Source organism: Acinonyx jubatus, chromosome E4, assembly GCF_027475565.1.
Source record: "Acinonyx jubatus isolate Ajub_Pintada_27869175 chromosome E4, VMU_Ajub_asm_v1.0, whole genome shotgun sequence".
NCBI lineage: Eukaryota > Metazoa > Chordata > Mammalia > Carnivora > Felidae > Acinonyx > Acinonyx jubatus.
In genome coordinates this window covers 246,210-270,570 of record NC_069395.1, presented here as the reverse complement: position 1 = coordinate 270,570, position 24,361 = coordinate 246,210, and the positions used below count along the sequence as shown (strand labels likewise).

The 24,361-nt window shown below is 46.8% G+C and overlaps 1 protein-coding gene and 1 pseudogene across 1 annotated transcript in view; one reads left to right on the top strand and one right to left on the bottom strand.

Moving 5' to 3' along the window:
* Positions 1 to 7,300, bottom strand: part of INTS3 (integrator complex subunit 3) — a 38,789-nt gene extending 31,489 nt beyond the window's left edge. Inside the window, exon 1 of the mRNA XM_027048652.2 lies at positions 6,568 to 7,300. Coding sequence (XP_026904453.1) covers positions 6,568 to 6,711 — 144 coding nt within the window. The 5' untranslated portion in view covers positions 6,712 to 7,300. The remainder of the gene's footprint in view (positions 1 to 6,567) is intronic.
* Positions 7,301 to 9,695: 2,395 nt separating this feature from the next.
* LOC106987260 (small nuclear ribonucleoprotein G-like) lies at positions 9,696 to 9,922 on the top strand (annotated as a pseudogene).
* Positions 9,923 to 24,361: the final 14,439 nt, after the last annotated feature.

Sequence of the window (24,361 nt, the reverse complement as noted above, 5' to 3'; positions counted from 1 at the left end):
CTTGGGATTCTCTCTCTCTCTCTCTCTCTCTCTCTCTCTCTCTCTCTCTGCCCCTCCCCTACTCATGCTGTCTCTGTTTCTCTCAAAATAAATAAACTTAAAAAAATTAAAATAAATACCCTTAAAAATTAAAATAATTTAAAAAATAAAGCGTATCAATCAAATGCAACATGTGGTCCTTGTCTGAGTACTGACTTGAACATACCAATTATAAAAAGGAGTTATGAGACAACCAATTTGAACAATTAATATTTTATTGTTAAAAAAATTACTGTTAATATTTTTAGGTATGACACTGAGGCTATACTTTAAAAAGAAAAAAAAACCCAAAACCTTCCCTCACAGACATACATATGAAGTATCTACAGATGAAATTATTTATCTTGGATTTGTGTCAAAATAGTCCAGAGATTGGGGGGAGATAAAACAAGATTACCAGGGACTGATAAGTATGGAAGCAGTGATGGCTCCAGGGGAATTCTACTGTTCTACTTTTTAATGTTTGAAATGTCCCCCCAAAAAGTTAAAAAAAATTTTATTTTTACTATTATTATTTTTAATCTTTTTAACATTTATTTAATTTTGAGAGAGAGACAGACAACCATGAGCCGGAGAGAGGCAGAGAGACAGAGGGAGACACAGAATCCAAAGCAGGCTCCAGGCTCTGAGTGGTCAGCACAGAGCTTGATGTGGGGCTCAGACTCATGGACCACGAGATCATGACCTGAGCCGAAGTCGGACATTTAACCGACTGAGCCACCCAGGCACCCCAAAACAAATTTTAAAAAATGAGTGTGAGGAAAGAAAAGGACTAATGGAGAAAAGGCCAAGCTCATGCCTGAGGCTCTGGTCAAACAAAGGTGGGGACAGCTGCATCAAAGTCCACCCAAGAGCTACTCTAGTTTCAAAGGCCAACTCTAACATGGCACACGCTCAACATTCTAAGACCTTAGTCACTACTTCCTGTTCTGAAGAAGCATTTAATACTAAATACTGACAAGATATTGATAAACGTATCTCATACTAAATCAGTGAGCCTCTCCATTATCACCACCTAACTTACTTCCTGAGTCTTTTAAAACTGTATCTTGGGGCACCTGGGTGGCTCAGTCGGTTAAGCGTCCGACTTCAGCTCTGGTCATGATCTCAGGGTTCATGAGTTTGAGCCCCGCATCCAGCCCTGTGCTGACAGCTCAGAGCCTGGATCCTGCTTCAGATTCTGTCTCTGGCTCTCTCTGCCCCTCCCCTACACATGCCGTGTTGTCTCTCTCAAATTTAAATAAACATTTAAAAAATTAAAAAAAATTAAAAAAAAAAAAAAACCCTTTATCTTGAGGACTAACCCAAAAACTATTTAAGGAAAACCAATTCCCAATGATGGTGATGCTGGCAAAATGGACAAGGGCGGGCAATTTACTTCCCCTGATCCTAGAAGTCATTACAAAGTGTCTTGCTGACAAGTGGCTGCGCGGCAAGCACTGTGAGGAACCATGAATAAGGACAACGGAAAGGGGTGTAGGAATGAAAGGTAATCATGTGTCTCCCTTGACCACCATCCTAAGTTTGCCTACACGCATCCCTGACTAAGAGCACACAGGTTGCACAGAGAACTGTGTTAAGGCAAGGAGCTCCCACAGCCACAACACTTCAACCTAAATCAGGCCTAAAGTCCTTCATATTTGAAGGTATGACAACTTCACTGCCCATCAGGTCTGACTAGCCTCCAAATTAGGTCAGATCCGCAGGCTCAGCCTTAGCAGACAGCACCCGTGTACTTGTGAAAAGGAGCCGTGAGATCACATGAAAACTGAGCTGTGAGATCCATTATTTCTCAGTCCAGCTCCCGCATGATAAGGAGAAGGAAGGAGAAACAGGTGGATTTTCCCTTTTTAAATTATATCCCTCTGTAAGATAGTTACCAATGACTGGAGAATCCGTTCCGCCAGCTGCTAAACCCTGCTTACCCAGCCCAGGTGAACGAGCAGCACAGCACCCTAAGGTTCCAGATATTACTTCCTACTCAAAGGAAGAAGATTCTGCTGAATCATCAGCGATGCAAGAGAAGTCAAACAGCAGCTAACTAACGGGTAAACTAACAAGCACGGTATAGAAGAACCCCCTCACTACCCGCCTGCCTTAAGCCAATCTTGGGTGAGTTCCTTAGCCTCTGTAAACCCTGGTTTTGATCTGAAAAATAGAAAAAGCCCTGTATCACAAGGTTGTGCTGAGGATCACACAAGACAAGCATGCAGCCTCAGTTAAATTATCATCTGTTCCATTTGTGAAAAAGCTCAGCAACTACACAACCCCATCTCTGAAGACCAGACCACGCCCCCATCTCCTGCTACTTCTTCTAATGGCATGTCTTTAAAGATTCCTGAAAACTGAGCCCTCCTACTACAGGACACGGATAAGTCCCTAACAAGGCTGTACAGGTTCCTCTCCTAACCACTCTCTGTAAACTTGTGCCTTCCAGTAATGGGTAGGGGAGGTGGGAGGAGGCCTGACTGATGGGCCCAGCACCAAGACCCTCATGCAAAGCTGGATACACAGCCCTAGGGGCTGGCTATGTTTCTGGCTATGATGTAACCACAGAGACCTTGGACAGAACCAGGTTTCTCTAGGCCCCTCCTTGATGTTCTAAGCTCCACTCAGAGGCTTGAGTCAGTTCTATGGGTCACTGCCCAGTCAAAAACAAAAGTGGCCTCTTGGAACACGGAGGCCCAATTAAGGATGTAGAAGTGGGAGAGTCCAGAATTTGGATGCATGGATAAAAGCAATGAGGAAAACAAATGCGGGCCCCAGTCCTTTCCAGGCACAGAAATATAAAAGATCCTGCTCTTCCCAAACTACAGAAATTACTTTTTGCAACAGAGATGGGAGAATGAACTACAAATCATTGGGAGTGACAGAAGGACCACACCCCCTCAAAGAGGGCCACAGAAGTCAAATGCCTACTGCCAAGTAGCAATACCCTGTCCTCTACAATCCCCCAGAGGCCCCTGGTAAAGACAGAATCCTACATGCAGCTTCCAACAATTGCTGGCAGAGTGGCTCTGTTCAGAGTAAGCCCTCCGTGACAGCACCTCAGACTGCTGAGTAAGTAGTTACCATCTCTAGGAGCATCTGAAATGATTTTTCTAGTACTAAGACAACCTGACCATGTTCTTCATGACAGCAGCAATAGATGGAGTGGGGGCGGAGTGGGGGGAGGCCTTCCAAGCTGCCAGTACACCTGAAGCTTGAGACTGGAGTCAGAGAGATCCCTCTAACCTCCCAGTTTCCCTTCCCTCAGAAAGGTGAACATATAGTCTGGTCAAAACGTATATATTAAATACTGCTCTCTTGGGGCGCCTGGGTGGCTCAGTCAGTTGAGCGTCCGACTTCAGCTCAGGTCACCATCTCGCAGCCCGCGAGTTCGAGCCCCGCATCGGGCTCTGAGCTGATGGCTCAGAGCCTGGAGCCTGCTTCCGATTCTGTGTCTCCCTCTCTCTCTGCCCCTCCCCCGTTCATGCTCTGTCTCTCTCTGTCTCAAAAATAAATAAAAGTTAAAAATATATAAATGAATAAATGAATGAATGAATGAATGAATAAATAAATAAATAAATAAATACTGCTCTCTTATGGGAAGTCTGTGGCCCTGAAAGACGAGATTCCACTGCCTTTAGGAAAAGAAGATATGGTCCAACCTACCAAATCCCCGAGGGCCCACATTAGGAAAGTTACTGAGTAAGCTGCGTTCCAAGTATTCTACAGCCAAGAGTCACTTGTGAGTGACATGAGGGTCTTAGGAGAAAACACGAGAGATGACTGAAAGCCAGTTCCCTGGAGAGTTTTCACAGACAGGGTCATGAACTGTTCCTCGGACACCACCTGGTGGGGATGCACCTCCACCTATCCCTAACCCTAAGGCCTGTCTGTGGCTAGGAGGGGGTGCTGGCTTGTGACCTATAGCCCTGCTCCCAGCCTGACCTCAAAGCAGACAAGGTCCTTCCTGGTGAGGGATGACCAGGAGCCACATGTTCTACACGCCTCCAATTTTTGGCACTATCTTTATCTCATTCCCCAAACTGAAATGGGATGGGCAACAATTTCCCCTTCAAAGAGAGGGACAGAGCCGAAGAGAAGAAGGGAGCCAACAGTGTCCCCTGGGAGGAGTCACGGCTCTTGCCTGGGATGCGCTTCGGCAATGTCTCATACTCCAGGCCACTGGAGGCCATTCCTCATCACATCCAGCTGTAAGGACCCCAGCCTCTTCCCTGCCAGGTTTTTGAGGGGATCTGTCATTTTTGTTTTCCACCTATGGGTGTGCTATCTCCACCTTTAGATGATAAGCTCTTCCAGGCAGATTTGGGTCTCCCTCATCCTGTCTTATTCCTATCTGACTCAGCACACGGGAGGCATACACAGGTAGGAAACTACCTCTGTGTTCCTGGGTGACAGGTGGGCCTGTGATGGAAAACAACCACACCGAACAGAGACCTGTCAATCAACACCAGGTCTTGATAACTTCTGTGTGCAGAAGAGACCCATGGGGAGACCCAGAGGAAAAAGCCAGTAAGTCTTGTCCTTAGAGACACTCTTGTCCAGTGAGAACCACGCACGTGGGTTAAAAACAGTGGCAAGGCTTGCTGGAAAATTCAAATGCAAAGGGCAAAGGCCAAGAAGGAAAGGGGGGAGCCAAGGCGTGCTGGAAACATCTACAGCACAAAGGATAGGAGGAAAAGAAGACCCTCCCTCCCCCTTCTCTCTGGAAACAGCTGAAAGTTCACTCTGTCCAAAACAGCACAAATAAACGAATAAATGCATCCTCTCTTTTATGGCCCCCTCCTGCCACAGCACTGAGTCTACCAGCAAACACATCACTGTTCAGAACAGGATGCCATACTACCCTGTAGGGGAAACTAGCAGAGGCAGGACGAGCCCTCTCGCAATCAGGGTGGGGAATAAACAGATTTTCATCCAGCCCTTGAGGTCTTTTCCCCTCCACCCAAACTGGTGGAGGGATCAAAGGCAGTCAACTATTTTCCTTCTACAATTCTAGAGCCGCAGTGCCACAACACAGATCTCAAAAAATGCTTTGACAATGACAGTGGCTCCTTCTAAAGAAGTGGATAATTCAAAGTGCCAGACAATCCTAAAGTCATTTTGGTTTTGAGAGTACATTATTTTTAGAAGCACTGTTCACGTTCCTAATTATATCTACCTTAGCTCAGAAAAGCAACAGCAGAAAAGCTGGATTTATCTAAAAGCACTCAGAATTATGGGGGAGAAGCATGATGGGAAACCAGCCTGCGTGCAGACACTGGCTAGGTGGATGACCCCCAAAGTTATATGCAGCCACCTTCTGTGTGTATGTTCTCCCATTTTGTACCTAAACCAACATGTTTTTCAAATCTAAACTATGAATTCCACGTAACTGCCTGCCCACCCTCTAGTATCTGATAAAGGGCAGTGAGGCAGTGACAAACTTAGAAGCAGGGAAATGGCCAGCGAAGAGCCAGACCCTGCTAATGCACTCATCCTATCCCAGGACAACCACTGGGTTTAATGTATTAGGTCTTACAAACAAAAGAGTTCGGCAATCATGTCTCAGTTCTGGGTCTCACACTCCTAAGCAGGTCTCTACCCAAGTAGCAGTGCAAAGGGATACACGATTAACCCTGGGTTGTCAGGACAAGGCAAGAGGAACAAGGGAGATGGGGGGAGTAGCTGGTAGTCTAGAATCCCCATTCAGGTCCACAGCATCACCTCAGTGTACCCCCTTTCTCAGCACCCTTGTGTGGTTCCTATCTAGTCCTGTTCTGTGTGTATGTATGTATGTATGTATGTTTTTTAAGATTTTATTTTTAAGTCATCTCTACACCCAATGTGGGGCTCCAACTCACAACCCTGAGATCGAGAGTCTCATCCTCCACTGTCTGAGCCAGCCAGGCGCCCCAATCTGGTTCTGAAGGACAGTCCCCTAAGTCCCATTCACCCCTCACTGCCCTGCTGCAGTTGATGGTATCCAACTAAACGTTACTCACTAGTCCCTAGGTCTTCGCTCATTCTAAATGCCCAGTTAACATCACCGTCAACCGACTGTGTCTACATGAAGCATTACCTAACAGGAGGCTCCAAAGCCTGCTGCAAACTCCTATCAGCCCCCCAGACACCTACACACACACACCTACACACACACACCTACACACACACACACACACACACACACACACTTCTCAACCCAATATATGACCTAAATCCAAAGCAGGGTAAACATTAAGACTAGCTGTGGTCTGTGTGTGGAAAGGAATGTCAAAAATAAACTCGGTAGATCAGGACGGTGTTTCCCTCCCTCATCAACACCCCCCCCCCCCATTTTCATCCTAGTGACTGCTGTTGCTATGACTACCTGTTCAGGAAGTTGGCCCTCGCTCCTTCCTTCAGGAGCAGGAAGTCTGGGGCAGTGTTTGTGCTGCCTCAGAAAAGCCCTGAAGGCTTCCTCCCCGACCCCCCGACCCGCATCCGCTCCAGTACCCCTCCTCAACCCAATGTCTTAACTCCCTTCCCCACCCCCACACCTACCTCCTCTAACTCATCCTTGGCATCCAAACTGGTTGAAAGTAGCAGCCTCCCCCCTCCTGGGGCTCCTGCTCCCGCTCCTCCTCCACCTCCCGCTGCTCCCGAAGCAGCAGCTGCTGCTGCCCCCTTTCCCTTCGGTATCTCCATGGCTGCTGCCAGGAGACGGGAAGAGGCCAGGGGGTGGACGGGTGGGAAGTCCTAGAGATGAGGAACTCTGGGTTGCCAGGACCTGGGGGCAAGAGGGGGGAGTGGGGCAGGGGAGGGAAGGGTCCCTGTCCTGTCCACCCCGCCCTCCTCTCCCAAAGGCCGCTCCTGTGGAGGAGGCGAAGGCGGACGGCCCTCTAGATCCTGTCTCTGCAGTGGCAGTGCTGGGGAAAGGCCGCCAGCTCCTGAGTATGCCGGGGTAGGGGTCTGCACCTACGGAAAGGGAGGGGAGGCTTCCGCCCCTGAAGTGGAAGGGGAGCCCTTTCTGACTCCCGACCCTAAGAGAAACAGGGCAAACCCTCAGTTCCTGCCTCAGGAGGTGGGGGAAAGCGGACTCCTGCCCCTGAAGTAGGGGTAGGAAACCTTCCTGGCTGGTGCCCCAAGGGTTGGGGAGCGAGGCTTCTTGGGATCCGGCCCCCAGGGGTGAGGGTGAGGCAGTGCGCGCTATAGGTGGACACGGAGGACCAGCTTCACCCCACACCACACAGAGGCGGCCATGGTGGAAGGGCGGGGGGCGGGGAGGCTGAGGGCGGCGGCGGCGGCGGCGGCGCGGCGGCGGGGAGGGATCGCGGAGGCCGGAAGTGAGGGGCAGCGGTCCAGGCCTCGGCCAATCGCGGCTTCCGCGGTGGCGCAGGGTCTCACAGGAGCTGGTCGACGACGGCCGGTCCGGCTGCCAATGGCAACGAGACCGGCATGATGGACAACCAGGGGGACCAATCGCATTCCAAGTTTCGCTCGTGGAGGGGGCGGGGGGCGGACGAGACGACTTCCCGGAGGTGGGTGGGCGAGCGAGGCGAGGCGATCAGGAAGGGAAGCTGCGCCTGCGCGCGCTGGCGGGCGTGCCCTGACGCGCTTGCGCGGAGCCAGCCTCCTTCTGGAGCGTAGGTGGGTGCGGGGGCCTGGCCGCCGTTCCCGCGGAGTCTGCGAAACCCGAGGTCTGGACGCGAGCAGACGGAGCGGGGCGCTCACCCCGTAAGCAGTGCCAGAGCAAACGTTGTCAGCGGGCGCGGAGCCAGCTCCCACGGCTGAGTTGGCATCGCACAAGCCGCAAGCGTCTGCGCTCACGAGTGCCGTCGTCCCCCAGAGACTGCAGGAAAAGCGCGGGTTCGGCATTAGTCGTCCAGTGCTGGACGGACGGGATCGGTTTCGTGTCCGTCCTGAAGTCGTGCGTGGTCCGGATCCCCGGGGGCGCACCTGTGCTTCCTGGTTCCGTCCTGCGTCCCAGCAGCCTTTCCCTTTTCCCCAAGAGCGCTTTAGGGGTGCCTTCCCGATCCACACGGGAAAACCCATACTCTGCTGGTCATGCTCTCTGTACAGTGTAGACAGGGTTATCTTTGAGAGGAGATTACTTTTTAAAAATTCTTTATTTTGAGAGCATCGTTCTGGGGCTCAGCATCATGACCCTGAGATGATGACCTGTGATGAGATCAAGAGTCTAAGGCTTAACTGAGTGAGCCACCCAGGTGCCCCAACTTTTTAAACTGAAAAGCATTGTGCACATGTTATTGATGTGGGAGATAGGCAGAAGGAAATGGCAGAATTAAATTTCCTCATAGCCTGAGGCCCAGTGACCACTACTTGCGGCAGGCAAAGTAAAGTTTCTCCAGGAACTCCCTACAGTCTTAATTTTAATGCTTTGCTAGAGGGAAAACAACCTTAGCTTGACAATAGCTAGGCCTCCAGTGTCCTGGGAGTCTTTAGCATATGGAAGTCTCTTTGGAAACTTCCCATTTGACTTCGCCTCCCCCAAATCCGCAGTATATAAGCAGTCACTCCTTACAACCCCAGTGCAGCTCTTCCTGCCCACGTGTCCTGTTCCTGTGTGCTTTAATAAAATTACCTTTTCGCACCAAAGATGTCTTTAATTCTTTCTTGGCATTTGACTCCATACCCCACCATCACCCCAAAACTTCATCAGTTATCACTGCAGGGGATCCTATTTATTTCCATGCTTGTTAGGGCTTAACATTTTAATTCTAAATACACTTGGCATTGAAATGATGTGGGTCATCCCTTCAGTTGGCTCTCGTGGATTCCTTTACTGTATACATTAACTATAAGACCTCGGGCAAGTTATTTTGACTTTCTGTAAATTATCCTACCTGTAAAATATAGAAGAAGCAGACTGGCTTATCTCTGAATACTCTTCCAGCTCAGGAAATCTAGTTCTATTTGCCTACGCTTTGGATTCCTTCTAGGTGCAAAGCACTGCAGTAGCCACTGAAGAAGTCATTATAATAATGTTACTATGGGTCACTGTGTTACGGAACCAGGCTGGAACTCTGGTGGAAAAACCAGGCAGCACTCGGAGATCTTGGTGGATTGGAGATTTAGTTAACACCGGTGGGCTCAGAGGAGACCGTTTCTCCAAAGATCTGAGCCCTGAGTGAAGGGGGAAGGGTAATTTACAGTTGTCACCTTCCACATCTGTGGTGGGTTTTCGCACTCAGCAAACAGGGCAAGAAGAACCGTGAAGAGGGGTCTCTAAGCCAGAGACCAGAGCCTGTTTTAGTCCCGTTGGCCATCTTATGGTGTAAAACTTTATTCATTTTCCCAACAACTGAAAACGTGGAGATTTATTAGGCGAAGAAAGAAAAGTTAGTTTTAAAACACTATGTTCATGGGGTGCCTGGGTGGCTCGGTTAAGTGACCGACTTTGGCTCAGGACATGATCTCAGCAAGTAAATGTAGTGCTTCTTTAAAAGCACCTTACCAAAAAAATAAATAAAAATAAAAGCACCTTACATAGGGATGCCTGGCTGGCTTGGTCAGAAGAGTGTGACACTCTTGATCTCTGGGTTTTGAGTTCCAGCCATATATGTTGGGTGTAGAGATTACTTAAAATCAGAATCTTTAAAAAATAAAAAAAATTAAAATACCTTCCTTAAAAAGTATTTTGGAATCTTTGAGCTCACCGAGTAGTCACCATGAGCAAAGCTCACCCTCTGGAGTTGAAAACATTTATAGGCAATAAATTATTGAAATTAGTTGGTGGCAGCATGTCCAAGGAATATTGTAGGGGTTTGATCTCTTTGTGAATCTTGTGAGAGATGAATGTGTGGAGATGCCAACTAGGGGGCAACAGAACAATACTGGAATGGTGGTAATTTGAGGACATAGAATCATCATGTTAGAAGCCTTGGAACAAGTATAAACAGTGGGTGTTCACCAGAAGAAATGAACTGCTTCCACAAGTCCCCTCTCTCCATAGAACCTGTTTCACTACAATATAAAAATCAGTCATGTGCATTTTCATTTTGAACTTTTTTGTTAAATAAACTTTTGTAATAGTCAAAAATACATATTTTGGGGCGCCTGGCTGGCTCAGTTGGTGGAGTATACAATTCTTGATCTCAGGGTCCTAAACTCAAGCCCACGTTGGATGGAGAGATGACTTAAAAATAAAATCTAGGGTGCCTGGGTGGCTCAGTTGGTTGAGTGTCTGACCCTTCATTTTGGCTCAGGTCATGGTTGATGAGGGACCATAGGCAAGCTGAGGGCCAAGCACAGCTAGCACACCTACCCCCTCCCCTCCCCACTCCCCCATGGTGGGATATGTGTGATGTTCCTTAGGCACTCCCAGCTGCCCCAGAACAAAGGAAAGGAAAGAGAACAAGTGGCTAACTGATAGAGATCACAGTCACACAGACTGTCTCCATCAGTTTACAAATGTATTAGTAAATTACGGGAAAAAGGCAATCCCATCAATGGCCTAAAGTCCAGGAACTCCCTACTGTCTTAATGTTAATGCTTTCCTAGAGGGAAAAACAACCTTAGTTTGACAATAGCAAGGCCTCCAGTATTCTGTGAGCCTTTAGCACATGAACATCCCTTTGGAAACCTCCCTTTTGACTTTATCCCTCCCTCTCCCCCAACTCCATAAAATGGTCACCCCACACACTTAGAGTGTAGTTCTTTCTGCCCACGGGTCCTGTTCCCGTGCTTTAATAAAATCACTTTTTTGCATCAGAGACGTCTTCAAGAATTCTTTCTTGGCTGTCAGATCCAAACCCTACAAACCATTCCACATCACCCCCAAACCTTATCAATGATCTTACGGCTCCTGAGTTCAGTTTGTGAGTTCGAGCCCCACAACACGCTCTGTGCTGCTGGAGTTTTAAAGTTTTTTTTTAACTTAAACAAAAAGTCACATGCTCTACTGACCGAGCCAGCCAGGGCCCCTTTGCTTTTTTGCTTTTTTTTTTTTTTTTTTTTCAAATGTTTTATTTTATATTGGAGAGAGCAGGGGAGGAGCTGAGAGCTGGAGACAGAATCCCAAGCAGGCTCCAGGCTCTGAGCTGTCAGCACAGAGCCCAACGTGGTGCTCAAACCCCCGAAACGTGAGATCATGACCTGAGCCTAGGCCGGTGGCTTAATTGACTGAGCCACCCAGGTGTCCCTGCTTTTTGCTTTTAAAAATTAATATATTAATTTTTATTAATATAATTTAAAAAAAACCTGACTGGGTGGCTCAGTTGGTTAAGCGCCCGACTTCGTCTCAGGTCATGATCTCATGGTTTGTGAGTTTGAGCCCCTCATCAGGCTCTGTGCTGACAGCTCAGAGCCTGGAGCCTGCTTCAGATTCTGTCTCCCTTTCTCTCTCTGCCCCTTCCCCACTCACTCTCTATCTCTCTCTCAAAAATAAACATTAAAAAAAGTTTTTAAAAAAATTAATATATTCTGGACAATTTTTCCAAATAAAAACATGGAGATCTACTTCATTCTATTTAATGGCATCATAAAAATCTTCTTCTCATCTGTAAAGAACTCTTAGTTCTTCCCTGATCTTGTCCCCACCTAGTTGATTTCCAGAACAAAGGACTTTCCACCTGTCAAAATCCACTCTGCCTAGAAGGCAATTGATGCTACAAATACTCAGTTTGTTTTTTGTTTTTTGTTTTTTGGTGGGGGGGTAGCCGGTTGAGGGGGGCTAAACTTACCATTAATAAGAATCAAATAATTAAGCCTTAGATCCATAAAAACAATAAAAGACTCATAAGGCTGCAGAGAGTTCCTCCTTCGATGAAGAAACAACCCCATGTCCTGTGATCCTGAGCATGTTTGGGGTTGTGTCAATGGAGGAATTTCCCTACCTCAGGCAGGATGAAGACTTAAAGAAAGGACTAGAGTGAGGGTGCCTGGCTGGCTCAGTCAGAGGAGCATGAGGCTCTTGATCTGTGGGTTGTGAGTTTGAGCCCCATGTTGGGTGTAGGGATTACTTAAAAAAGGGGAGGAGGGACTAGGGTGAAGACAGGGAGGCATGCTTGTGAAATCACAGAAATCATAAAACTGAGACTACTGACTAATGGACTAGATTAACAGGTTGCACTGAAAAAGTTCTTGCTGAGATAAAGGGATAAACTAAATATGATGAGGTTTTGGAATGGTGGTGGGGTTCCGAGCCCACGGCCAAGAAAGATTTCATTAACGCGGTGGGGGTGGGCGGTGCGGTAGGCAGGAAGAGCAGCTCTGGGGGTATAAAGAATGGCTGGTTATATACCATGGACTTGGAGGAGTTAAAGTCAAAACGGAGGTTTCCAAAGGGATGTTCATGTGCTAAAGAAGGCTCACAGAATTACTAGAGGCCTTGCTATTGTCAAACTAAGGTTGCTTTTCCCCCTAGCAAAGCATTAACATGAAGACAACAGGAGGTTCCTGGAGAAACACTCTGCTTGCCTCAAGTATCTGTCAAAGCACTGCAGGTTATAAGGAAATTCAATTTCACCTGCCATTTCCTTCTGCCTTTGTTCCCCCCATGACTATGGAGGGAGGGTGATGTTGGGGCTCCTGGAAACTGAGTCTGTAGGTTTCTGGAGATTAGGTTATTGATAAGATTGCCATTTTCTTGTAATTTACTAAGACATTTGTAAACTGGTGGAGACTATCAGTTTAACCATTTGTTTTCTGTTCTCTCCTTTGTCCTCAGGCAGCCAGGAGAGCCTGAGGAATGTCATACAGGTCCCACAGAGGGTGTTGAGGGGGAGGGGCGGTAATGCTAGCTTGTGCTTGGCCCTCAGCTTGCCTTCTGGTCCCTCACCATATATAACAATAAGATATTTAATAATGATAAATGTGCTTATTTTTATGTCTAGGCATTATCTAGAATGTATTTAAAGCAAACAGGGATGGGGTGCCTGGCTGGCTCAGCCCTTAGAATATGCAACTCTTGATCTTGGGTCCTTGAGTTTGAACCCCACGTTGGGGGAAGAGTTTACTTTAAAAAAAAAAAGCTGGGGTGCCAGGGGGGGCTCAGTTGGTTGAGTGTTGGACTCGTGATTTCCATTCAGGTCATGATCCCAGGGCTTAGAATTCAGCCCTGTGTTGACTCTGTGCAGAGCCTGGAGCCTGCTTAAGATTCTCTCTCTTTCTTGGGGCACCTGGGTGGCTCAGTCGGTTAAGCGGCCGACTTCGGCTCGGGTCATGATCTCACGGTCCGTGAGTTCGAGCCCCGCGTCAGGCTCTGTGCTGACAGCTCAGAGCCTGGAGCCCATTTCAGATTCTGTGTCTCCCTCTCTCTCTGCCCCTCCCCTGTTCATACTCTGTCTCTCTCTGTCTCAAAAATAAAATAAAACGTTAAAAAAATTAAAAAAAAAAAAAGATTCTCTCTCCCCCTCTGCTCCTCTTCCTCACTGTTTCTCTAAAATAATAATAATATGGGGCGCCTGGGTGGCGCAGTCGGTTAAGCGTCCGACTTCAGCCAGGTCACGATCTCGCGGTCCGTGAGTTCGAGCCCCGCGTCAGGCTCTGGGCTGATGGCTCAGAGCCTGGAGCCTGTTTCCGATTCTGTGTCTCCCTCTCTCTCTGCCCCTCACCCGTTCATGCTCTGTCTCTCTCTGTCCCCAAAATAAATAAACGTTGAAAAAATAAAAAAAATAAAAATAAAAAAATAAAGTAACAATGCTTTAAAATAATAATAATAATAAGCAAACAGGGATAAATATGAAATCCTGAAATTAAATTTTTAAAAATTTTAAATTTTATTTACTTATTTTGAGAGAGAGAGAGTGAGGGAGGGACAGAGAAGAAGAGAGAGAATCCCAGTGCAGAGCCCAAGTCAGTTCTTGATCTCACAAACCATGAGACCATGACCCAAGTGAAAACCAAGAGTCAGACGCTTAACCAACTGAGCCACCCAGGCACCCCCTGAAATTAATTTTTAAAAATTTGTGAAGTTGATGGGCAATGATGTCTTTCTTTTTTTCTTTTTTTTAACATTTATTCATTTTTGAGAGACAGAGACAGAGCATGAGTAGGGGAGGGGCAGAGAGAGAGGGAGACCCAGAATCCAAAGCAGGCTCTAGGCTCTGTGCTGTCAGCAGAGCCCTACGCAGGGCTCGAACTCACGAACCGGGAGATCATGACCTGAGCCAAAGTCGGACGCTTAACCGACTGAGCCACCCAGGTGCCCCTATGGGCAATGATTTCTTAAATAGACACAAAATCATAATGGAATGATAGAATTGACATCATTAAAATTAAGAATTATCCATTAAAAGACCATCGAGAGTAAAAAACAAGCCATGGACTAGGAGAAAATATTCGTGATGCGTATATCTGACAAAGGACAATGCATATATCAGAAAATAAATGTGTATCTAGGTTAGATATAGATACGTAAAAGACAAGTCATTTGAAAAAATGGACAAAAGACTTGAAGTGGCATTTCACGGAAGATGACATCCACATAGTTAATAAACATGAAGAGGTTGCCAACATTATCAATTGTTAGGGTAATTAAAACTACAATGAGATAGTGGAAATTCTAGAGCAATTAGAAAAGAAAGTGAAATAAAAGGCATCCAAATTCGAAAAGAAGTAACATTAACTTTATTCATAGGTGACCTGATCCTATATACAGAAAACCCCAAAGAATCTACAAGAAAACTCCTAGAGCTAGTAAGTTAATTCAACAAAGTTGTAGGGTACAAGATCAACACAAAACCCTGCTATGTTTCTGTACACCAGCAATGAACAATATGAAAAGGAGATTAGGAAGGCAGTTCTGGAATTTCTGGGTTGGTGCACATGTGGAGATTTGGGAGAGTGGCCGGTCTGAAAAGCTGCATGCCCTTTCCCCATACCTAGCCCTATGTAACTCTTCCATCTGACTGTTCCTAAGTTACACCCTTTCAGAATCAACCAGTGCTCTCAGTTTGTGGGTTCGAGTCCTGTGTCAGGCTCTGTGCTGACAGCTCAGAGCCTAGAGCCTGCTTCGGATTCTGTGTCTCCCTCTCTCTCTGCTCTTCCCCCACTCATGATCTGTTTCTCTCTCTTTCAAAAATGAATAAACATTAAAAAAAAAAAGTAGCTGTGGAATTAGAATGAGAAAAAAAAGGTGATTCCATTTATAATATCATCTAAAAGAATAAAATACCTAGGAATAAATGTAAATGAGGTGAAAGACCTATACACTGAAAACTACAACTTACTGCTGAATGAAATTAAAGAGGACCTGAACAAAGGAAAGACATCCATGTTCATGGACAGGAAGACTTAACATAGTTAAGATTCCAGTAAAATGAAAAGTGAGCAGTCCACAGATTTAATGCAGTCCCAGTCAAAATTCCAACACCCTTGGGCACCTGGCTGGCTCAGTGGGAAGAGCCTAGGACCCTTGATCCCAGGGTGATGAGTTCTAGCCCCATGTTGGGGGTAGATGTTACTAAAAAACATAGTCCCAGGCTTCCCCCCAGCAGACAACAGCACCTCTGTCTCACTTTTTCTTATTTTCCCCTTCCTTTGTTTCCTTCCCCCCCCGCCCCCCCGCCCCCCCCACTATTTCCCCTTGGAGGTGATTCCCTGGGAAGGGGCAGTGCCTCTCACCCCTACCTCCCAGTCACCCCCTGTAGCCTCATGTCAGGGGCCTCATGGAACTAATTTGCTGACTCACCCATCCAGCATACCCCTGCATCCAGCTGGATTGCCAGGCACACACCCTCCCAGCCTGGATCCCCCTCTGCTCCCTCTTCAGTCAGTCCAGTCCCCTTCCTGCACACACCCCCACCATGTGCTGAAGACAGTGGGGTGCTAAAGGCCCTGGACTACCCCAGGTCACCACTGTGAGGCCAATAGCTGGGCAGCGGGGTGGGTGGGGAGCGGAGGAAGGAAGAGGGAGGAGGGGAAGGCAGAGGAGGTAACCCCATCAAACTGGGAGGTAGGCAGATCCAAAGGATATCGTGAAGTTTGCAGGGCCATTAGAAAACCAGAGATTGTCAAAAGAAAGAAAGAAAGAAAACCGGAAATTGTCACTCCTGCTGGAAAAGGCAACATCTAGGGAAGTCCAGGTGTAGAAAGTGAGCGTGCCAAAGAAAATGCCTGCAATTCAGAATGATTCTTTTCTTTATTTTTTAAAGTTTTTTTATTTATTTTGAGAGAGAGAGAGAGAGAGCAGGGGAGGGCAGAGAGAGAGGGAGAGAGAGAGAAAATCCCAAGCAGGCTCCAAGCCACTAGTGCAGAGCCTGACGCAGAGCTGGAACCCACAAACCGGTGAGATCATGACCTGAGTGGAAATCGAGAGTCAGAAGCTCACCCGACTGAGCCCCCAGGTGCCCGGACGCTTGGCCGTCCTTAACACCAAGTCCTTCACTATATGACCCGCGACCAGCTTCCACAATTGCGCGTGCTTGCTCTGGCCGTGGTTAGTTTGCAAATGGGAAAGCTTTTTCCTGACTGACTTCCTCTTACAGCTGAACTGCTTCGGAAAGCACAGATGGATGGCTCCCAGTTGACCCACTGACTTAAGTCTAGCTTGCCCTGGAGCACACCCTGGTGACCTGGGTCAAAGGAGTGTTTGGGGTACATCCCCCTCTGTCCCAGGCTCAGGTTTAGGTTTCCCCAAGGACAACAGCAAACCGGAAGTGCCAGCCAGAGGACCAGCAGCCTCTACCATCAGCTCCCAGCTGTCAGGGGCACAAGCATACCTCTGCTAAATGTACAGTAGAGGAAATGGAAGGGGGTGACTTTTTTTTTTAAGAGTGCAGGAGAGAAGGGCACCTGGGTGGCTCAGTCCATTGAGTGTCCAGCTTCGGCTCAGGTCATGATCTCACAGTTGAGTTCAAGCCCCACATCGGGCTTGCTGTTGTCAGCCCAGAGCCCACTTTGGCTCCTCTGTCCGCCCTGCCCTTCCCCCACTTGCATGCGAGCTCTCTCTCTTTCTCAAAAATAAATAAACATTTAAAAAAAAGATGAAGTCAGGGGCGCCTGGGTGGCTCAGTTGGTTAAGCGACCGACTTCAGCTCAGGTCATGATCTCGCAGTCGGTGAGTTCAAGTCCTACGTCGGGCTCTGTGCTGACAGCTCAGAGCCTGGAGCCTGCTTCGGATTCTGTGTTTCCCACTCTCTCTACCCCTCCCCTGCTCACGCCCTGTGTCTCTCTATCTCTCAATAATAAATAAACGTTAAAAAAAAGTTTTAAAAAAGACGAAGTCAGACGCTCAACTGACTGAGCCACCCAGGCGCCCCAATAAATTAACATTTCAAAAAAAAATTTTTTTTAAAGGAAGACTTTCAGGAAACTTAAATGCACATACTAAGTGAAAGAAGCCATCTGAAAAGGCTACATAGTGTGTGATTCCAACTTTATGACACTCTGGAAAAGGCAAACCTGGAGAGAATATCAGTGATCGCTAGGGGCTGGGAAACAGGGTGGAGGTAGGAACAGGCAGAACCCAGGATTTTTAGAGCAGTAACGACTGTATGATGTCATAATGATAGAGACATGTCATTTTATGTTTGTCCAAGCCCACGGAAGGTAAAACGGCAAGAGGGAACCACCATGTGAACGACGGACCCTGTGTGGTTGCGGTGTGTCACTTCAGGTTTGTCAGCTGTAATGAATGTACCGCTCTGGGGAGGCCGTTCGTAATGGGGGAGGCCGTGCAAGTGTGGGGGCAGAGGGCGTGTGGGAATCTCTGCACCTTCCCCTTCCTCTCAATTTTGCTGGGAACCTTCAATTGCTCTAAAAAAAAAAAAAAGTTGTCTTTTTTTTAAAGTTTATTTATTTATTCTGGGAGAGAGAGAGAGAGAAAGAGCATGAGTAGGAGAGGGGCAGAGAGAGAAGGAGAGAGAGAATCGTAAAGCAGGCCTGATGTTGACAGCACAGAGCCGGACATGGGGCTTGATCTCACAAGCGTGAGATCATGATCTGAGCTCAAATCAAGAGTTGGACATTCAACTGACTGAACCACCCAGGCGCCCTATCCTTTAAACAATGTTTTAAGACTTTTTTTTTAAAACGTTTATTTATTTTTGAGACCGAGAGAGACAGAGCACGAATGGGGGAGGGGCAGAGAGAGAGGGAGACACAGAATCCGAAGCAGGCTCCAAGCTCTGAGCTGTCAGCACAGAGCCCACGCGGGGCTCGAACTCACGGACTGTGAGATCATGACCTGAGCTAAAGTTGGACGCTTAACCGACGGAGCCACCCAGGCACCCCATGACTTTTTTTTTTTTTTTTAGGGGCACCTGGGTGGTTCAGTCAGTTAAGCATCCGACTCTTGATTTTGACTCAGATCACAATCCCAGAGTTGAGAGACTGAGGCCCAGGTTGGGTTGAGCTTGGAGCTTCCTTGGAATTCTCTCTCTCCCTCTTCTTCTGTCCGCCCCCTGAAAGTGAACATGTGCTCTCTCTCTCGCTCTCAAAATAAATAAATAAACTTCAAATAAATACATTTTAAAAGGACAAATGAAACTGAACTGTGACACTTTTCATCTGTCAAGTTGGTAAAAATCCCAAAGTTTGAAAAGACTTGTCAAAGTTCTAGGGAATTAGTGACACTCACGCATTCCTGGTGGGTGTGCAAGATGGTAGGCCTCATGTGGGGGCAAGTGGGCTACACACAGAAACGACAAACACGCGTACCCTTTGACTCAGCAACCCCACTTGCAGGAGTCTATCATTAGGTATACCACATAGAACGTGACATAGATCTGAGATTACACATTAGGTATGGGATTAAATACTACAGCATTGTATGTAATAGCAAAAGATTGAAAACACGTAAGTGTCCATCAAGTCAGTTAATAGATCATGATATACCCGTACAATTAACACTGTACAGTTACAAAAAGAATACAGAGGCTCTTTCCAAACTAATCTATTATTAAGTGAGCTAACAAGGTGCTACCTTTTGTGTAAGAAAGGGGAAAATGTAGGGGTGCCTGAATGCCCAGTCAGCAGAGCATATGACTCTTGATCTCAGGGCTGTGGGTTTGAGCCACACATTGGGTATAGAGATTACTTAAAAATAAAATCTTATTTTTTTTAAAGTAGGCTCCGCGTGGAGCCCTATGTGGGGTTGAACTCATGACCCTCGGATCAAGATCTGAGCCGAGATCAAGAGTCTCATGCTTAAGTGACAGCCACTTAGGTGCCCCTACTTTATTTTTATTATTATTTTCACTACCCTAGAGAAAGAGACATTTATTCTGCTCTGTAAGCACCTAAACTGGTTTATTTTAGGGGAGGAGGCAGAGAGGGAGAGAGGAAGAGAGAGAATCCCAAACAGGCTCTGCACTATGAGCGCAGAGCCCAACGTGGGGCTTCATCTCAGTAACCACGAGATCGTGACCTGAGCTGAAATCAGGAGTCAGGCGCTTAGCTGACTGAGCCACCCAGATGCCTCTAACTTAAAAAGTTTTTAAGTAATCTCTACACCCGATGTGGGACTCAGACTTAAAACTCTGAGATCAAGAGTCACATGCTTTACCGACTGAGCCAGCCAGGCGCCCCAAGACGGCCCTTTCTCTACTCTGACCCCTCTGCAAACTTCCCTTTCTGTCGTCTAGTACTGGAGTGGCCACAGGAATTTCGGTGATCTAGCTAGGGTGAGGTTTAGTTGCAAGTACATTTCATTTGAGGTCAGTGGGATATATTTATGCAGCTCATGGCTGCTTTTCCTATGCAGTGACTGGTAACCATCCCTGTGCAGGAATAGCTTACAGGAATACTCTCATATCAGCTATGCAGACACACCCAGCATTATGACAGGCACTGGGTCAGAGACTGTGGGAACATATCTGAAATTCTGAGCCCTAGAAGCATGTAGTTGGTAGAGGAGAAATAAGATTTGAAACATACAGAGCCTGAAACTAGTCTATGGAAAATCCTTCCAATCATCAGGTTTGTGGCGTTGCAAACGGAGGGCTTGACTTTCAGTGATGCCTCGTCAAAACAGAAGTCCTCTCCCGTCAGGATATACTCAGTTATGTGACACATGGAATCATGGAAGTCTTTTTGATGAAAATTGTGCAAAATATAATTTGCCAATCAGAATTCCTAGTGTAGGGCATAAACCTGTGGCAGTGCTACAAAGAGCACGTTTGTGTTTGAACTTGCATGCATCCCACTTATTGGTAACAAAAAGAATAAATTTCCCTTGTTTGCTACAGGAAAGACAATTATTTTCTATTCCTTCCAAAGAAAACATTACAAAATCATTGTCATATGAAAAAGTAATCAAAGAATATGCAGTAAGTAGAAAGTAATACAGACAGTTAATTCATAAAGATATTGTTACTCTTCTAGGCTTTGATATATTTGGATCTTTGTCAGCTTTTTGACTGACATTTGTAATTTGTTGTCATTTATTTTCACATTCTAATTATTTATTTCATACTTAATTTTGTATCTTTTTAAGTAATCTCTGCCCCCAATGTGGGATAACGCACATCAAACTCATGACCCCCAGATCAAGAATTGCACACTCCTGACTGAGCCAGCCAGATGCCCCCGTGTTCTTTTCCTTAAGGCCAGCCCATCAAACTAGAAGCCTCAGGCCCCTCAAGACCTGGGTCCACCCTAGCTGGAAGCCAGCTGAAGAGGGATGTTGAGGAGATAGTAACTCTGTCCAGTGGTGTTTTTATTTCTTATTTTTATTTTTAGAGAGAATGTGAGTGTGTAATGGGGGGGCAGAGGGAGTGCACGTGAGAGAGAGAGAGAAAGAGAGAGAGAGAGAGAGAGATATTCCAAGGCAGGCTCCACACTCATCTTGAAGCATGACTTGGGACTCGATCCCATGACCCTGGGATCATGACCTGAGCCCAAATCAAGAGTTGGACATTCATAGGCACCTGGATGGCTCAGTTGGTTACATGTCTGACTTTAGCTCAGGTCATAATCTCACAGTTCTTGGGTTTGAGCCCTGCATTGGGCTCTGTGCTGACCGCTCGGAGCCTGGGGCCTGCTTCTGATTCTGTGTCTCCCTCTCTCTCTGCCCCTCCCCTGCTCGCACTCTGTCTCTCTCTCTCTCTCCGAAAATAGAGAAACATTAAAAAAAAAAAAGTTGGACATTCAACCGACTGAGCCATCCAGGCACCCTATTCAGTGGTGTTAAATAGAAATATTGTGCTCTGGGGGCGCCTCGGTGGCGCAGTCGGTTAAGCATCCGACTTCAGCCAGGTAACGATCTCGCGGTCCGTGAGTTCGAGCCCCGCGTTAGGCTCTGGGCTGATGGCTCGGAGCCTGTTTCCGATTCTGTATCTCCCTCTCTCTCTCTGCCCCTCCCCTGTTCATGCTCTGTCTCTCTCTGTCCCAAAAATAAATTAAAAAAAGTTAAAAAAAAAAAAAAGAAATACTGTGCTCTGTGTGACATCACCCTCTTCCCTATGTCCTATATGAAACTTTTAGTAAAATGGGTATTTTTCACTTTAACATTTGACACAAAACAGGGTGAGAGTGATTTGGGCTAACAGCAGCAATGTGTGAAAGACTGCGGGTGGGGTTGGGGAGGGGCTGTGTGTATGGCCACAGCTTCCAGGACAGCCCATGTAGTGGCCGATGCAGGGTGGTGACAGTTGCCTGCTTTCTGCCCTCCTCAGACTGCACCTGAATGATTCTGCTCCAGATGGGGAGACAGGTTCTCAAAGGGACGTTGACAAACTAGAGTAAACCCGCAGAAGCTCATCCAGAACATTAGAGTTTGGAGTCAGATCGTGGAGAAATCTCTAAAGACAATGAGTGGTTATGTTGCTGAGACTCCAGTGTGGGGGTGGGGGGTGGGGGCCACCCTATTGGTGGAAGAGGTAGGTTGGAGGGGCAGTGCTAGGACCAGTGGAAGAGGTGAGAGGCAGACAGCCTTTTCTATAAATGTAAAAAAGTTAATATTAAATACCTCTATCAAACAACCTAGTATGCACATTGGAATGATATTCATCAAAACAATGACTATTTCAGTGGCAGCATGTTAGGTGATTTTTTAAATTTATTTTGAGAGAGCGCACATGCACGAGTGACTGAAGGAGGGGCTGAAGAGGGAGAGAATTTGAAGCAGGCTCTACGCCACCAATGCAGAGCCCAAGGCAGGGCTCAAACTCACAAACCTTGAGATCATGATCTGAGCCGAGATCAAGAGACTAACACTTAACCAACTGAGCCTCCCAGGTGCCTCTTAAGTGATTTTAATTTCTTCTCTGTACTTCTTCGTGTAAGTGTGTCCCATTTCTAGTAAATAATACAGTCATTAGTCTTTTCTTTACTTAAGTCTCTATTAGATATATGTGGTCTCCAAAGTCCCAGTTCAGCTACTGGAATACTGCCACCCTTGCTTCTTCTCTGTACTACCATACAGGTGGATTTTGTTCATCCTGAGCCTCACAATTTATATAAAAACTCAGCTCCAAGCTTAGTAAAACAAAGGATTTCCCAGTCCAACAAGATGTATCCTCCTGAGATGGCAGTTGAAGGGGCAAGCCCCTTTATCCATTAAAAAAAAAAAAAAAAAAATTCCTTCAAAAGAAATTTTGATAATTGAAATATCCATCTTCTTATATCAGTAAGATTATTCGTACAGTTGTGCAAAAATAGAATGGTCTTAGTTCCAAGTCCTTGAAAGTTTTCTGACAGAACATCAAAGAAAACCCAGATATTTTAAGAAGGCTGTTGGCCCAGGATAGGCAGTTGGACTACATGACCTCTACTTTTTCTTCTAACTCTCACATTTGTAGATCTCACTAGAACCTCTCATCGAGGGGTCTAATCACGTCCTGCATCTCACTTCCAAATGTTCTCTGGACATCAAGAACTCCTTACATCCTAGCAGTATGGTTTGCATAATGGAGACTCTTCATAACACTCGCAAACACTTAACTAGTTTCTATCACCAGCCAGTAGGTGTTCTAAGCATGTAATGGGAGGAATTAACTCGTAATCCTCAAAGCAACCCCCATGAGGCAGGTCTTATGATCATTCCCATTTTAAGGGTTTTGCCTGAGGTTCCATGGATTACGAGGGGCAGAGCTGGGATTTGAACCCAGGCCAGCTGTCTCTACAGGGAGCCTCTTAACTAACATCACACTGCCTCTCACTTGATAGAGATTTGAAGTTGTTCCAGTTCTGAATCCTGAGATCTTTGTGGTCTTTTGGCTTGGTTCTGGCCTGCTGGGACTTTGGCTGACTGAGACAAGAAAGCTGACCTGATCATAGGACATAGCAGCCAAGGAGTGCTGGTATGCAGTCCACATTTTAAAGTCAAAGGCAGGTGGGGCACCTGGGTAGTTCAATGGAGTAAGCAGCGGACTTCAGCTCAGGTCATGATCTCTAGGTTCCTGAGTTCCAGCCCCACGTGGGGCTCTGTGCTGACAGCCTGGAGCCTGGTTCGGATTCTGTGTCTCCTCTCTCTGCCCCTCCCCCACTTGTGCTCTGTCTCTCTCTCAAAAATAAACATTAAAAAATTTTTTTTACAAAAGAAAGCCAAAGGCAGAAGCGCCTGGGTGGCTCAATGGAGTAGTGGCCTACTTCAGCTCAGTTGGTGATCTCAGGGTTCATGAGATCAAACCCTGAGTTGGGCTCTGTGCTGACAGCGCAGAGCCTGCTTCGGAGCGTCTGTCCCTCTCTCTCTGCCCCTCCCCCCTCTCATAAATAAATAAATGAACATTAAAAAACCCCCACAAAACCTTAAAAAAAAAAGTCAAAGGCAGAGAGTAATAGTGGGATAGTTGGATAGTTGCATCAAATCCAGAAGGGGTGCCACAGTGATTGACAGGTGTACACAACTCTGGAATCTGCTGTGGGAAGGTTTTGTTTTGTTTTGTTTTGTTTTGTTTTGTTTTGTTTTGAGGGAGAGCGAGAGCACGCATGCGCATGCATGTGCACGAGTGCTTGCACGAGCAGGGGGCAGGGGAGAGAGAGGGAGAGAGAGACAGAGACAGAGACAGAGAGACAGCCTCCACGCTCAGCACAGAGCTCGACCCAGGGCTCGATCTCAAGAACCAGGGATCTTGACCTGAGCCAAAATCAGGAGTCCCACGATCAACCGATTGAACCACCCAGGCGCCCTGGAAAGGTCCTTAAAGGGCAACCAGCCCACCGACAATCGGTGCAATGTGTGTGATAGGGAACTGGATAGTGGGGCTTCTTCCTATCTGGACCATCTCACTAAACCTTGGGTTTGTACTACAAGTCAAGCAGGTTTCTGCCTCCCATCTCCCCTCTTCCTGTAGCCTCATTCTCCTCGCAAGCATCCTGGCTTCTGCCTTGTGCAACACCAAATTCATCAGTATCCCAACCCTTCATCTTGGTGGCAAACACCTCGCCTGGAATCTTAATTTGGTTCCAACTCAAATAAGATTAAACCTCCGTGCAAGGAATTAGGTACTTT